General features: G+C 45.8%; 2 protein-coding genes across 2 annotated transcripts; both read right to left on the reverse strand.

Annotated features, from left to right (window-relative positions):
- Nucleotides 1-2,111: 2,111 nt before the first annotated feature.
- On the reverse strand, nt 2,112-3,053 carry LOC311529350 (olfactory receptor 6E1-like; the record flags this gene model as incomplete). The annotated part of the gene is made up of 1 exon (XM_084645299.1): nt 2,112-3,053. The coding sequence occupies one exon, from the start codon at nt 3,051-3,053 to the stop codon at nt 2,112-2,114; it is 942 nt and encodes a 313-aa protein (XP_084501425.1).
- A 4,148-nt stretch (nt 3,054-7,201) lies between these two features.
- LOC311529947 (olfactory receptor 6J1-like) lies at nt 7,202-16,018 on the reverse strand (the record flags this gene model as incomplete). The annotated part of the gene is made up of 6 exons (XM_084646235.1): nt 7,202-7,366; nt 14,285-14,365; nt 14,788-14,982; nt 15,125-15,350; nt 15,440-15,545; nt 15,961-16,018. 6 exons carry the CDS (start codon nt 16,016-16,018, stop codon nt 7,202-7,204), a joined length of 831 nt encoding a protein of 276 aa, XP_084502361.1.

Below are 16,018 nucleotides of genomic sequence, written 5' to 3' on the forward strand. Positions count from 1 at the left end.
TGGATCACTAGATGATTACCGGTTCTGTTCATTCCCTCTGGGGCACATGGCTCTGGCCACTGTCAGAAGACAGGATACTGGGCTAGATGGACCTTTGTCTGACCCAGTAGGGCCATTCTTATGTTTCCCTGACCTTTCTCTTGTTGCTAACATAGCTGTAGAAACCCTTCTTGGTATCCTTCACATCCCTTGCTAGCTGCAACCTCAGTTGTGTTTTGGCCTTCCCGATTACACCCCTGCATGCTTGAGCAATATTTTCATACTCTTCCCTAGTCATCTGTACAAGTTTCCACTTCTTGTAAGCTTCCTTTTTGTGTTTAAGCTGACTGAAGATTTCACTGTTAAACCAAGCTGGTCGTCTGCCATATTTGCTATTCTTCCTTCACATTGGTATGGTTTGATCCTGCAACTTCAATAAGGATTCTTTAAAATACAGCCAGCTCTCCTGGACTCCTTTCCCCTTCATGTTATTCTCCCAGGGGATCCTGCCCATCAGTTCCCTGAGGGAGTCAAAGTCTGCTTTTCTGAAGTCCAGGGTCCATATTCTGCTGCTTTCCTTTCTTCCTTTTGTCAGGATCCTGAACTCAACCATCTCATGGTCACTGCCACCCAGGTTGCCACCCACTTCCACTTCCTCTACCAATTCTTCCTAGTTTGGGAGCGGCAGATCAAGAGAAGCACGGCCCCTAGTTGGTTCCTCCAGTAGTTGCACCAAGAAGTTGTCCCCAGCACTCTCCAAAAACATCCTGGATTGTCTGTGCACCGCTGTATTGCTCTCCCAGCAAATGTCAGGGTGATTGAAGTCTCCCATGAGAACCAGGGCCTGTGTTCTGGAAACTTCAGTTAATTGTCCAAAGAAAGCCTCGTCTACCTCATCCTCCCGGTGCGGTGGTCTGCAGCATATGCCCACCGCGACATCACCCTTGTTGCTCTCGCTTCTAAACTTAACCCAAAGACTCTCAACAGGCTTTTCTGAAGTTTCATACTGGAGCTCTGAGCAGTCATACTGCTCCCTTACATACAATGCAACTCCCCCACCTTTTCTGCCCGGCCTGTCCTTCCTGAACAGTTTATATCCATCCATGATGGTACTCCAGTATTCCAATCACATCGTAGTTCTTTGACTGTGCCAGGACTTCCAGTTCTTCCTGCTTGTTATCTAGGCTTCTTAACATAAGAATGGCCATACTGTCTACTGTCCAGCCCAGTATCCTGTCTACCGACAGTGGCCAATGCCAGGTGCCCCAGAGGGAGTGAACCTAACAGGTAATGATCAAGTGATCTCTCTCCTGCCATCCATCTCCACCCTCTGACAAACAGAGGCTAGGGACACCATTCCTTACCCATCCTGGCTAATAGCCATTAATGGACTTAACCTCCATGAATTTATCCAATTCTCTTTTAAACCCTGTTATATGGGCCCTTTATTTAATTTATGGATAAATTTATCCAATTCTCTTTTAAACCCTGTTCTTGCATTTGTGTACAGGCACCTGAGATAACTAGCCGATTTCCCTGCAAAGTGCAAAATTCAGAAAATTTTACTTCACCAAAATTTTACTTCATGTTGAACATTTTATGTCAACAAAATTCAGAACATTTTATTTCAATTTTTTGAAAAGAAATGTTTTCCTTTTTTATTTTTAAATGATATTTTATCTCAAAATTTAGCTAGACATTAAATATATATCCTATAGATCCAAGCAAACTGAATTTTCTTTTCTTTTTTTTTTTTTTTCATTTTAGTGAGAATGACTCAAAAATTTTTATTTTGGGAAAAAGCTACCAAGGAAATGTTGGATTTCTCCAACTCTTGAAGTCTTCCAATCAAGACTGGATGCCTTTCTGGAAGACACGCTTTCAACAGACAGGTGTTACTAGGTTCAAAGCAGAACTAACTGGGTGGAAGACTAAGGCCTTTTTTACCAGGAGATCAGAATTCACCTTACAGACCTTACAGGTCTGGCCTTACAATCTATGAAGATAGGGATGAATTTCTCTCTCCATGTCTCTGTACTGCTCCTGACCCACCAAGACCAGTGGGATGCCTGGCATGAAGTCATTGACCAGCCAAGTTCACATCCATCCTGTATCTTTGCGGTTTGGCATTTTCATGAGAAACTCAGACACTTAGAAATTCTGCCACAGGCATCCTTCAGGGCCTCTTTCATTTGTTCATTGCGGAGAGCGTAGATGTAGGGGTTAAAGAGAGGGACCACCACACAGTACAGCAAGGACACAACTTTGTCAAAGTCCTGCACACCCCGCTGTCCTGGCTGGAGGTACCTGAAGATGGAGCTACTGTACAATATCACAACAACCAGGAGGTGAGCGGAGCAGGTGGAAAAGGCCTTTTTCCTTCCTGTGGTGGACGGGATGCGCATGATAGTGGAGATAATGCAGCCATAGGAAACTATAGTGATTGTTAAAGTACCAAGTAAGATAACTGTTGCTGAAAAAAATATCATGACCTCAAGATGCCCCGTGTCCACGCAGGAGAGTTGGAGCAACACGGCTGTGTCACAGTAGAAGTGGTTTATGACATTGGGGCCACAGAACGGTAACAGCACAACCATAAATGTTGGGGGAACCATTATAAGAAAACTCATCACGCAGCAGCTCAGCACTAGCTGGAAGCAGACCCTGCCATTCATGATGGTGCCGTAACGCAAGGGATGGCAGATAGCCATGTAGCGGTCAAAGGACATGACAGCCTCATGGCAAAACATAGAGGCACCCAGGAAGAAGACCAATAACAACTGAAGGAAACAACCAGGGAGGGAAATAGATTTTCTCACTGTCAAGAGGCTGTAGAGGAACCTGGGCGTGATGACAGAGGTGAAGCAGATTTCTAAGACAGCGAAGTTCCTGAGGAAGAAATACATGGGCGTCTGAAGGCGATGGTCCACCTGGTAGAGGGTGACAATAATGATGTTTCCCATTACGGTCAACAGGAAGACATCTAATAGAACCACAGACAGGATGATGTTTACATGGTGGTTGTTGGACAGTCCCAGGATGATGAATTCCACCACTGTGGTCTGGTTCTTCATTCTTGGTTCATCTTTAAAAAAAATTAAAAACATGTCAAAAACAGAGCCGATTGGACAAGAGGGACAGAATGCTGAGAGGAAAAATCTGTAAAGAAATAGAACTAATCTCGTCAATGGGAATTGGGTGCCTATCAGGCACAGGCTCAATGAAACAATCCTGATGGAGTAACTAAAAACAATTACTGCTAGTTGGAGAGAGAGCGAGAGCTGGAGAGCAAGGGAGAATGAAAATTATTTCTTCTAAACATTCATAAGTTTTACTTCAATTTTTCATACATGAAAAAGGCCAGAAGGAACCAATGTGAACATCTGTTCTGACCTCCTGTATAGAAGAGAGCGAGAAACTTCCCTGAATTAGCTACTGTCAGAACTAGAGTGTTGCTTTTTAAAGAAAAAAATCCAAGCGTTCTTTTAAAATTGCCAGTGCTGGAAAATCCACCACACGGCGGGGAAAGTTCTTCCAATGATTAAATACCCTCACTGTGAAAGTTTTGTTTGTTTGTTTGTTTTCTTCCAGGTCATTGATACAAATATTAAAAGGTACAGGGCCAAGAATCAAACCCTGTGGGACCGCACTAAAAACACCCACGCTCAGTGATGATTGTCCATATATAATTCCAGTTTGAGACTGTTCAGTACCCACCTTTTAGTCCATTTAATCTGTGCTACGGTAATTGTGTATCATTCTAGTTTCTTAATCACAACGTCAAAAATGAAATCAAAAATAGTCCCTGTCTTTAAAAAGGGCAAACAAAGAGGAGCTGTGGAATTATAGACCAGTCAGCCTACCTTCTATACCTAGAAAGATACTGCAACAAATGATTCAATAATCAAGTTGTGAGCATCTAGAGGATATTAGGGTGTTCAATCATAGCTAACAAATTTCTCAAGAACAAATTATGCTAAATCAAACTAATTTCCTTCTTTTGTATGGTTACTGGTCTGGTGGAGAGTCGGGAAGCTGTAGATGTGATGTATCTTGATTTTAGTAAGGCTTCTGACACATAAGAACGGCCAGACTGGGTCAGACCAAAGGTCCATCCAGCCCAGCGCCCCGTCTCCCGACAGCGGCCAGTGCCAGGGGCCCCAGAGGGAAGGAACAGAACAGGGCAATTTTCGAGAGACCCCTCCCCCATTGCCCACTGTTGCACATGCCATTCTCATAAGCAAAAGAGGGAAACGTGGTTCAGGTGAAACGACTGTGAGGTGGGTGCAAAATTGGTTGAAAGACTAAACTCACAAAGTAGGCAGCAGGCTTCAGCGTCAAAGTGGGGGAAAGTATTTAGTCAGGTCCCATAATCCTCTGTCTTGGGTCCAGTACAATGCAATATTCTCATTAATGGCAGGAATAACAGAGTGGAGAGTCTGTTTAACTGCAGATGAAACCTACCTGGGAGAGATTCCTGGCACATGGGAGAACAGGGTTAGAAATCAAAACAACCTTGACAAATTGGAGAATTGGTTTGAAATCAACAAGATGGACTTCAATCAAAACAGGTGCAAAATTCTACACTTAGGAAGAAAAATATCAAAACCCATCTGCCAAATGGGGATGAACTGGCTAAGAGGTAGTCCTGCTGAAAAGGATCTGGGTGGTATAGTGGATCACAAATGGGATATGAGTCTGCAAGGTGATGCAGTTGCAGAAAAGGCTCATATCAGTCTGGGGTGTATTAACAGGAGGGTCGCATGTGAGCTACGGGAGGTAATTATCCTGCTTGACTCTGCCCTGGTGGCATTTCAGCAGCAGTACTGTCTCCTGTTCTGGATTCCACACTCTGAAAACAATGGGAACTAATTGGAGAGGATCTAGAAGAGTGACACAAAAAGGATAAAAGGCCTTTTTAACATGAGAAAAGAGGACAGGCATCAATTGTTCTCCATAGCCACTGAATGCAGGAGAAGGAGTAATGGGCTGCATCTGCAAAAAGGGTGATTTAGGTTCACTGTTAGGGAAAACTTGCTAACTACAAGAATAGCTAACTACAGGAATACATTACTGCAGGAGGTTGTGGAATCTCCATCATTGGAGGTTTCTAATGCCAGGTTAGACAAACACCTGTCAGGCATGGCCTAGGCTTACTTAGTCCTGGTTAAGGAAAAGTTATCATATGTGCATATGTGACTCCATTTTGGTTTGGGGCCCACCATTGTCGAAAAGCAAACACATCATGCACCAGGAGGAGTGTTCCTTAGATACTGTATTCCTGTCAAACCCCACCCCCCTCCCCTTGTTTCCAGCCTGTCTCGACTCCTGGTTTCTGTTCTTTGTCTGTTCCTAACTCCCTGCCTCCTGGCCTTCATGCGAGCCTCCCATCCCAATAAGAAAGGCTACTGGTGCATTGCTTTAGGGCCATGTTGTGTAGTTGAAGTAATGGTTTAGCACGGGGGGATGCCCTTAACAGGGATAGGTGGTAGATAAGGGACTATTAGCTAAGGTTTCGGATGCACGAGGGCAACATGCTTTGCTAAAAGGTCTATAATCTCTGTATAACCTGCATTTGGGATCCCCTCCTGATTAGCAGGGGGGCACCACGCTCCAGCGTAATAAACTTAGTATCTTTGGGAACCCTGCCGTTGTGGACTTTGTTCATGTGCCTCAGCCTAGACTCGAACTGTGTGTGACTTATCGGGTATAATTCGCCGCAGTTCGTGTGCGTGACCTGTGAGGTATAATTCGTAACAGTCCTGCTTCAGCTCTGGGGATGGACTAGATGAGCGCTCAAGGTCCCTTCCAACCCTATATTTCTGAGAGTCTGTCTCATTTGTTCCACCTCAAATGCTTTACAGAAGGCTAAGCAGAGGACATCAAGATTATTACCTTTATCAGCCACACTTGTGATGTCAACAACAAAAAAGATATCAGGTTAATTTGACAGGATCTATTTGTCATAAGCCCATGCTGATTGGAATTAATTCTTTGCCTCTCATCTACTTCTACACGGATCGAGTCCCATATTAGGTGCCCCATGATTTGCCCAGCATCTATCTCAGGCTCACAGGAGTTTAATTACCTGGCTCATCTCGGTTACCCCTTCTTTTCCACCAAACAGATGTGTGACGAGGGCGCTTGGGAATTCAGGCTGCCAGCACGGACTTAGATGTGAATTCCTTCTTGCCCACCCCACTCTGAAATCAGACATTACCGCCAACAGTGATGAAGAAGTATGTTAAGAGCATCTTTCTGCTAAAGGGACAGGTGGCAAGATAGACAGCTATGCCGGCACTAAAAAGAACTTTCTTGGTACGGATAATCCCATAGAAGTGAATGGGAGACGCTCATTGTTCTCTCCGAGCTATTGTTTCCAGCCTGTCTGCAGATTCAGGTAGACATTACAAATTAGTTTGGTAATTCCTTAGAAGCTCCTGGCTTCATTCCCCTCCACTACAGACACCCAACACCTCCCCTTGCATTGACTAGACATGTCGTTTGAATGGCTAAATTTTATAGCCGTTGGATCACCCAGCTTAGACCTTCAGGGTCTGGTCCAAACTTCCCCAAAGTCAGTAGAGAGCTTCCCGTAGGCTCCAGCGTGGTTTGGAGTCAGGCTGCGAAGCTGCCCGTGCAGAGGAACTTCCAGAGTTGGAGACATGGAGAGCGAGGACACAAATATTCACCCGGGGGAGGGCTTCTGTGCGCATCGCAAACACCTGCAGAAGCTCCCTGGCGTTTCTCAAACAGGGTCCCGGGTGCGTCTCTCCAAACCCTCCCTCTCTCAATAGCGCGGCTTTTTCAACAGTATTTCTCCAGCAGTTTGAGGGAGCTTATTCCTCCGAGGTGCCCATTTGGCAATAAGCCATGCCAGCTATGAGCTTGGGTTTGTGGATTTATTTTACAACGGGTTTTGGGCTCCCGGATACCCCTTGACCAAGACAACGAAAGAAATCTAGAATTTCCCGAATTAAACACATCCCTGGATGGGGATTCCCAGAATAATGGCCGTGGCAGTGTGTCTGCTAAGGTGAAAGCAAACCTCAGAGACTCAGAGCCTGTAAAAATCTCCTAACCCTTTGTCCGCCTCAGCTCCAGCCTAGGACCCCACCCGCGCCACGCTCCCCGTGAGACGCTCCAGAATGGCAGCGGGATCCTCACCAGCGTTTCCACCTCATGCCACAGAAGAAAGCAGTGCGACCACCCAGCGAGCTCTTCACTTCCAAATCCCACCCCCGCCGCCATACGCTGGGCCCTCGCCCTCACACCCTGTGCTGAGGGAGACCTTAGAAAGACCCCGAACAAGAACCAAAATGATCCCACGAATCCTGAAGCTGCTGAGTTGAGATTCTCCACTTTCGGGCTGTCCATTTATGGCGCTCTGCGTAGGAGAGATACAGGGGTACACGTGGGTGACCACTGCCCGCGGCGCATCCCCGCCCTTCCCAGTTCCCACCTGCGCTGGTTGGAGCCTCTGGGGTTCTCGTCTGGGGTTCCTGGCTGGGACCCCTGAGACCCATTAGACAAAGGGCTTCGCCGACAACACTCTGAGAAATCCCTTCGGAAGGGTTTTGTGTTGTTTCCCTTTTCCCCAGGGAGAGTCCAAAGGGCTGGGTCACCGTTTCCATCTCCTGTGTTTTCGTGGCAAGATGCAGAAAGGTCGGGCAGCGCTAGGAGTGACGCTCCTGCGGTGAGAATACGACTCCGGAAATCCGTGGCGAATCCCAAGCTCGGCCAGAGACCCTCTCCTCGCCCTTGGCCAAGCCACTTAGGGCCAGATACTTCAAGGTACATAGGCACCTAGTGGGATTTTTAAAAGCATCCAGGCACCTAAATCCAATTGAGATCACTACGTTTTTGGTGCGCAGGGGAAATCCCATTAGGCGCCTACATACCTTCATTCTGACAGAAGTGGGTTTGGAAACCTCACACTACAGAGATGGATGATTAGCTTTTAGCCCCGTTTCTGAGACAGGGACCTGAGACATGGAGTGGGAAACCTGGGTTTTAGAAAGAACTAAGTCACTCATCACCCACTAAATTTTAGTACGATGTGGGGTTCAAACCAGCTTATCTGAGAGACATGCTAGTTTCTTAACCATAAGAACATCCTTTCTCTGTGTTCATACGGGGGCTATTGCACAGAAAATAACTCCTCAAAGTAATGGTCGGATAATTAAGCACAGATCATCAGCACGGAAATTTTGGATATGTCAAATCCAAGTCTTCAGAATGACCCAACCCCCAGAGGACCAGTTGGCCATGGAATGCAGTTGAAGGTGTCCCAGGAGAATGAAGCATATTTAGAACATCAGGCTTTATTATTCTAACACACCACATCGTACAATGTTCTTTGTGTCCTTGCAAAATAACAGGAGTAACCATGTTCCTCACACCCATCCCTTGTGATTGAGCCTCATGCGGGAGATTAGCTGTTCATTTCCCTCCTTTCAGTCACTTCTAAAGGGGAAATTTTCTGCATGGGTACAAGGGTGATTCCCCAAAGCATGAAGGGGAGTTATGGCTTCAAGTTTCATTGAAGGTGAATTCCAACTGAACAACAAAAGTGACATCCTGTCCCCACTGATGTCTCTAGAAACATTCCTACTCACTTATGGTTTTGTATTATCTATAACGTGTAGTGTGGCCATCCCAAAGAGTGCCAGTCATAAACCATGATCCCAGTGTGCCAGGCACTGTACAAACATAGACCAAAGCCATGGTCCCAGCCCAAAAGAGGATACATAGTATAACACAAGAGACAACAGGTGAAAAAAGAGGGGAGCATCAGGATCCAATGAGATCATATTGGTCAGTGTGATGGACAGTGCTCTAAGCAAAACAACTGCCTGAGTGTAGTCACATTTGTTTGCTAGGAATCACAGCGAAGGGGAGTTTGATGGAGGTCCGTGAGGTATTTAGCAGATGTTCACCGGATGCTCTTCCCAGTCCTGAGGGGTATCATGGAGGAAAGTCTGAAGGTCCTTCTTTGAAAATTTAAAGGTCAGTGATGTGGGCTGGCATCGTTGGCCAATTGGAGTATGCGGTCAATGTACGAATAGTCTATGAGTGATGACGGGGAGGGTGGGAATAAACCACGGAGGGAACGTCACTGAAGTAAAGTGGCTCATATTTCATGGAATATCAAACCCAGTAGAGGCATAGAAAGGCTGTGGCGAGATTGTCAAAATGACAAGCTGGGTAAGTGACCTTTGAAGCCAGAATGACTTCAGTGGAGTCAGATTGTCCTCTCCCCTCCACTTGCGCCTTTGAATATATCCCTTTGCAAAATCAAAGAGGAAACCAAACATCTCTCCCAAATATTCATCTCTATTCATCAGATTATAAGATCAACATTGACAAGGATTCTCATAATGCCCAGTGGAAATGGATGCTGATCTCATTTTGAGTATCTAAGAGTTACGAGAAATGCAGTGCTACTAATGATAATTTGTAAAGACATGGCATGACAAGTAAATGGTACAAACAAGCAGACTGGTTTTTGAATGTTATAATTCTTGACGTCTGATTTGTGTCCGTTTATTCTTTTACTTAGAGACTGTCCAGTTTGGCAAATGAACATGGCAGAGGGGCATTGCTGGCACATGATGGCATATATCACATTGGTGGATGTGCAGGTGAACGGGCCTCTGATAGTGTGGCTGATGTGATTAGGCCCTATGATGGTGTCCCCTGAATAGATATGTGGACACAGTTGGCAACGGGCTTTGTTGCAAGGATAGGTTCCTGGGTTAGTGGTTCTGTTGTGTGGTTGCTGGTGAGTATTTGCTTCAGGTTGGGGGGCTGTCTATAAGCAAGGACTGGCCTGTCTCCCAAGATCTGTGAGAGTGATGGGTCGTCCTTCAGGGTAGGTTGTAGATCCCTGATGATGCATTGGAGAGGTTTTAGTTGGGGGTTGAAGGTGATGGCTAGTGGCGTTATGTTATTTTCTTTGTTGGGCCTGTAAATGGACACAAATCAGATGTCAAGAATTTATAACATTCAAAAACTAGTCAGAGAACACTTCAATCTCTCTGGTCACTCGATTACAGACCTAGAAGTGGCAATTCTTCAACAAAAAAAACTTCAAAAACACACTCCAATGAGAGACTGCTGAATTGGAGTTAATTTGCAAACTGGACACCATTAAATTAGGCTTGAATAAAGACTGGAAGTGGATGTGTCATTACACAAAGTAAAACTATTTCCCCATGTTTATTTCCCCCTCCTACTGTTCCTCACACATTCTTGTCAACTGCTATAAATGGCTCAGCTTGATTAACACTACAAAAGGTTTTTTTTCTCTCCTGCTGGTAATAGCTCACCTTAAGTGATCACTCTGGTTACAGTGTGTATGGTAACACCCATTGTTTCATGTTCTCTGTGTATATAAAATCTCCCCACTGTATTTTCCACTGCATGCATCCGATGAAGTGAGCTGTAGCTCACAAAAGCTTATGCTCAAATAAATGTGTTAGTCTCTAAGGTGCCACAAGTACTCCTGTTCTTTTTTCAAAAGCTTGTATCTCTCACCAACAGAATTTGGTGCAGTAAAAGACATTACCTCACCCACCTTGTCTCTAATATCCTGGGACCAACACAGCTACAGAATTTAGCAGAGAAAGGCAGAACAAGATCCTTTGGCTGGACATGACAGCCAGACAATCTGAAATTAGAAACAGACTTGTGTGAAATTTTTCAGATGAATAATTTAATTAGTAAAAAATCCAGTTGCAAGGCAAGGAAAAGCATTTGTGATTTCAGTCTGAATAGTTTTGGCCAAAAATTAAAAAGATTGCAAAAAATAATTTGAAAAATTCAAAGTACTTTGTTTCAAGATTTTTGACATATAAGGTTTTCTTTTTTCCTTTTCAAATGATATATTGTCCCAAAATTGAGTATATATGTACTGTGACAGGGCTGGGCCAGATGGCTACAGGAGAGTGATAGAAGGCAGATATATTAGCCCCAGGTTAAGTAGGTCCCTTTTCCCTGGGGAAGGTTCCAGAACAATCAGGAACTTTCTGGAAACAATTAAAGCAGACAGTCTGATCAGAACACCTGCAGCCAATCAAGAAGCTGCTAGAATCAATTAAGGCAGGCTAATCAGGGCACCTGGGTTTTAAAAAGGAGCTCACTTCAGTTTGTGGTGTGCGTGTGAGGAGCTGGGAGCAAGAGGCACTAGGAGCCGAGAGTGAGAACGCGGGCTGTTGGAGGACTGAGGTGTACAAGCATTATCAGACACCAGGAGGAAGGTCCTGTGGTGAGGATAAAGAAGGTGTTGGGAGGAGGCCATGGGGAAGTAGCCCAGGGAGTTGTAGCCGTCGCACAGCTGTTCCAGGAGGCACTCTAGACAGCTGCATTCCACAGGGCCCTGGGCTGGGACCCGGAGTAGAGAGCGGGCCCGGGTTCCCCCCAAACCTCCCAACTCCTGGTCAGACACAGGAGTCGTCAACCTGGACTGTGGGTTCATGAAAACGGCAAAACTGAGGGCTGCTGTGAATCTCTGAGGTGAGCAAATCCGCCAATAAGCGCAAGACCCACCAAGGTAGAGGAGGAACGTTGTCACAGCTGATATTGTACCGTAGCTCCGTCTTCAGGTACCTCCAACCAGGTCAGTGCGGCAGGTGGGACTTTGACAAAGTTGTGTCGTTTCTTTACGAAGTTGTCACCCAGCTGTTTAATCCCAACATCTATACTCTTAGGAACGAACAAGCCAAACAGGCCCTGAAGGATGCTTGTGACAAGGTGTTTTTTAAGCATCCGCATCAGGCCTGAAAAAAATCAAAATCAAAAGATGCAAGAGTAAAGTGAATATTTTTGGTTTCATTCCAACCTTACCATGGGCTTAGGTGGGTCATGAGTGGTATGGAAGATGCTGCACTTTGGAACCAACGTATCCAGGACAACTTCCTCTGGAAAAGGAAGCCAGTCAATACCTACTATTCTGGTCACTGTATAGACACCCAATCAACAGGAGAATTAAATGGATATTCATAGAGTCTAGTTCTGCTTGCTTTTGGTGAGAGGCATTCCTGGCTTATCACTTCTACTGAGTTGCGAAGAAATGGGCACATCCTGGTCTATTGGTTACCTGGCCTCCACTACCCTACCCTGCTCTGCTTCTTACCACACCTTGTATTGTTGTAGCAATGCTGAAAGACCCCAGTGGAGATCAGCACCCCATTTCACAGGCCTTTGTACCTTACACAAAAGACAATACCAGCCTTGTAGAGTAGATCTTATAAATTGGTAGATGCCTTATGATGTGACATAAGAGAGTCAATCTATTGAATTTATTACAAGGAAGATTGGGAGTTGGCTTGTTCATGATATACAGATACGTTCATGGAGAGAAAATACCAGATGGCAGCGTGCTTTTGAATCTAGTGGAGAAAGGCAGAAGAAGAACCAAGGGCTGGAAGTTGAAGCCAAACAAATGCAAATGAGAATTATGGCCTCTATCTTTAACATTAGAAAAAACTACCAAAAGAAGTGGTGGAGTCTCTCTCTGACTTACTGTTGAACAGTGACTGGATACAGCTCTGAAACTTCGCTCTGCAGAAGAAAAATGCTGCTTTTAACCGTCTTAATGTAAATGAAACAAGCCCAGACACAGTTTCCTTCCCTTGTCAGATCTTTTTTAACCCCCCCCCTTTTGTAGTAATTTACATTTAAACACAATACTGTACTATATTTGCCTTTTTTCGGAGGGGGGGTGGCTCTGTTGCTGCCTGGTAGCATACTTCCGGTTCCAAACGAGACGTGGGGTTGACCAGTCAGTTCATAGCTCTGGTGTTTGTAGATCTGAGGTTCTACTGTAGTAGGAAGTTTAAAATCCCTGTAAATAAATGTTCCTAGTATTGAGCCAGGGTATTCTTGTTTCAGAGTAACAGCCGTGTTAGTCTGTATTTGCAAAAAGAAAAGGAGGACTTGTGGCACCTTAGAGACTAATCAATTTATTTGAGCATGAGCTTTCGTGAGCTACAGCTCACTTCATCGGATGCATGCTGTGGAAAGTGTAGAAGATCTTTTTATACACACAAAGCATGAAAAAATACCTCCCCCCACCCCACTCTCCTGCTGGCAATAGCTTATCTAAAGTGATCACTCTCCTTACAATGTGTATGATAATCAAGTTGGGCCATTTCCAGCACAAATCCAGGTTTTCTTGTTACCCATGAAAATGTTCAAATCTGCTTTGAATCTTGCTAACTTCGTGACCTGAGGTACATCCTCTGGCAGTTTTGTTTTAGAAAGCTAGTCAGTCTCAATTAAAAGGGTTCAAGTAACGGAGAACCCACCACTTCCCTGTTCAACTTGTTCCAATAGCTTGTTTACCCTGATGGTTAAAAATTTTCACCACATTTCTAATTTGACTTTATCAAGCCTGGATGCTCCCCCACCCATTATCAAGCCTCCTTCCCCCATTCCCCCCCCCCCCCGCCCCCGCCACACACACACATAAGGCCTCAAATTCTGAGGAGATCTTTATTCCCCCATTTCTGTCAAAACTTTTGGTTTATTTGTGGGAAAAGAAAAAAACCTGGAAGTTAAAATGATGTGGGATTTTGCCAAATGAAGAGCAAAGGGGTATTGGAATCAGTTTGAATCCTGAACAGATTTCAGCTTTTCAAAGGGAAAAAACATCCCCAAAATGCTGACAAAATTTGAAATTTCACTCAGTGTTAAGAGTTAGAAGCCCATAGCAATAGCTTGAATTTGTCTAGCTTGTAATTCTAACTGCAGAGCTGATCAGCAAATCATGTTTTCCCCCATGAAATTATTTGACAAAACCTCCCAAAAAATAACCCAACCCTAACTTTCATCAAACATTTTGGGGGATTTTTGGAAAGCCATAAACTGAAAATGTTCTGGGTTTTGTCCAATGAAAATTAATTTGTTATTTATTGTTTGTTTATTAAACTGAAAATGTGAACTTTCAGTGGCTAAAATCCCAAAATGTATTGGGTTTTCATTAAACAACTTACAAAGAACATTTAAAATTTTTCCCATGAAATTTCCATTGAAAGGAAAAATTAATCTCCAAGCATGAATTGTTTAAATTGCCTCCACCCAACAGCACTGGGACCCTAGGAATAGCTTTCTCTTAACATTAGGTTCATCACAGTAACTGCGAAGGTCCGGCTGGGTTAAGAGAAGCAGTCCAAAATTTCCCTTGAAATTTCTCAGAAACAACTGCTCTGCTTTGTTGAAATTCCCCAAACCTTTCAACAACAACCTGCCAACACTGCCTCAGAGACAGTTTCAAGGCTCCCTTGACAGTGTCAGTCCTTACCGTGAAGATAAAGAGGTTCAGAAATGGACACACAATGGCTGACATCACAGCAGGTGCTTTTTGTAAACCCAGGATCTCCTTCTGTGAAGGGGTGACTGTCACGGAGTGTGGGGGAGTCCGGGGCCTGCACCCCTCTTCCTGGGATTCACTGTGACTCTCAGCCAGCCAGTAAAACAGAAGGTTTATTGGACACCAGGAACACAGTCCAAAACAGAGCTTGTGGGTACAACCAGGACCCCTCAGTCAAGTCCTTCTGGGGGAGCAGGGAGCTTAGACCCCAGCCCTGGGGTTCCCTGCGTTCCTCCACCCAGCCCCAAACTGAAACTAACCCTCCCCCCCCCGCAGCAGGCTCCCTTCTGCAGCCTCTGTCCACATTCCCGGGCAGAGGTGTTACCTCCCCCGCCCTGTCCTGGCTCAGGTTACCGGCTCTCAGGTCTCCCATCCCCAGTGAAACTCCCCTGCCACATTCCCAGGTCAACACTCCCCCCTCCCTGCTGCCTCACAGTGACATAGATGAAAATGGCCACGCTGCAGGATATTGAAATGATGGTCAGGTGGGTGGTGCAGGTGATGAAGGCTTTCTTCCAATCCATGGTGCTGGGGATGCGCAGAGTGGCGGGGATGATGTAGGTGTAAGAGACGATCATTAGGATGAAGGAGCCAAGGATGACCACAGACGACAGTATGAAGTCCCTCAGCTCAACCAGTCATGTGTCAGTGCAGGAGAGCTCCACCACGGGGTCAGAATCACAGACAAATGGTCAATGCCATTGGAACGGCAAGAGGGCAACCTGGAGATCATGATGGTTGGGACCCCCCCAGCCAACAGGCCAGCATCACCCGGACACAGGCGCGGCCATTCATGAGGAGGGAGTAGCGCAGCAGGTTGCAGATGACAGCACATCGGTTGTAAGTCATGTAGGTCAAGAGGAAGAACTCCACTGTGCGCAGGAAGGAGAAGAAGTAGCACCGAGCCACGCAGCCGGGGAAGGGCACGGATTTATCCCCTGAAAGGAGGCTGCTGAGCAGCTGCAAGGTGATGACAGAGGTGAAGAGGACGTCCAGCCTGGAGAAGTTGCAGGGGAAGTTGTGCATAGGGGTGAGGAGGGCACAACACCCAGGATCGCCATGTTCCCAGTCAAGGCCAGGAGGTACATGGACAGCAGCACCACGGAGAGCAGTATCTCCATCTCCTGCCCCATCGGGAAACCCAGCTGGGTGAACTCGGTCCATCGCCCCTGCGGCCGTGCTACGGGCTCACCTGTGGGGCGCGAGGAGACAGGGCACTGGAAGGCTACGTCTACACTAGGAGCTAGGACTGCGACTCCCCGGCTCGTGTGCTCATAATCTAGCATGAGGATAAATAGCAAAGCCATTGTCCTAGCCGTGGCATGGCTGAGCCGTATCAGGTGCGTACCCACCACTTGCTGGAGGATTTGAGCTCAGCCCAGCTCAGCCTGTGCTACTGCGGCTAAAGTTCTACTCATACTGACCCAAGCTCAGGGAGAACAAGTGCCACTGTGTTTCCCTGAGCACGGGAATCACACCCCGAGCTTGCAGGACAGACATAGCCTCAGAAAAGCATGGTATTAATGAGACACATATAAGGAGCTGTCTCATACAGCCATGCATGGTGCTACGTATCTAGCTTCCCTCTTCACCATCTATCCTGGTACGTGCCAGTCCCACGTACAGCCTTCCTTTCTCTCCCGTGATCATGTTCCTCTTCTCCAT

The sequence above is a fragment of the Lepidochelys olivacea genome (assembly GCF_965140295.1).
Source record: "Lepidochelys olivacea isolate rLepOli2 genome assembly, chromosome: 13".
Taxonomy (NCBI): Eukaryota; Metazoa; Chordata; order Testudines; family Cheloniidae; genus Lepidochelys; species Lepidochelys olivacea.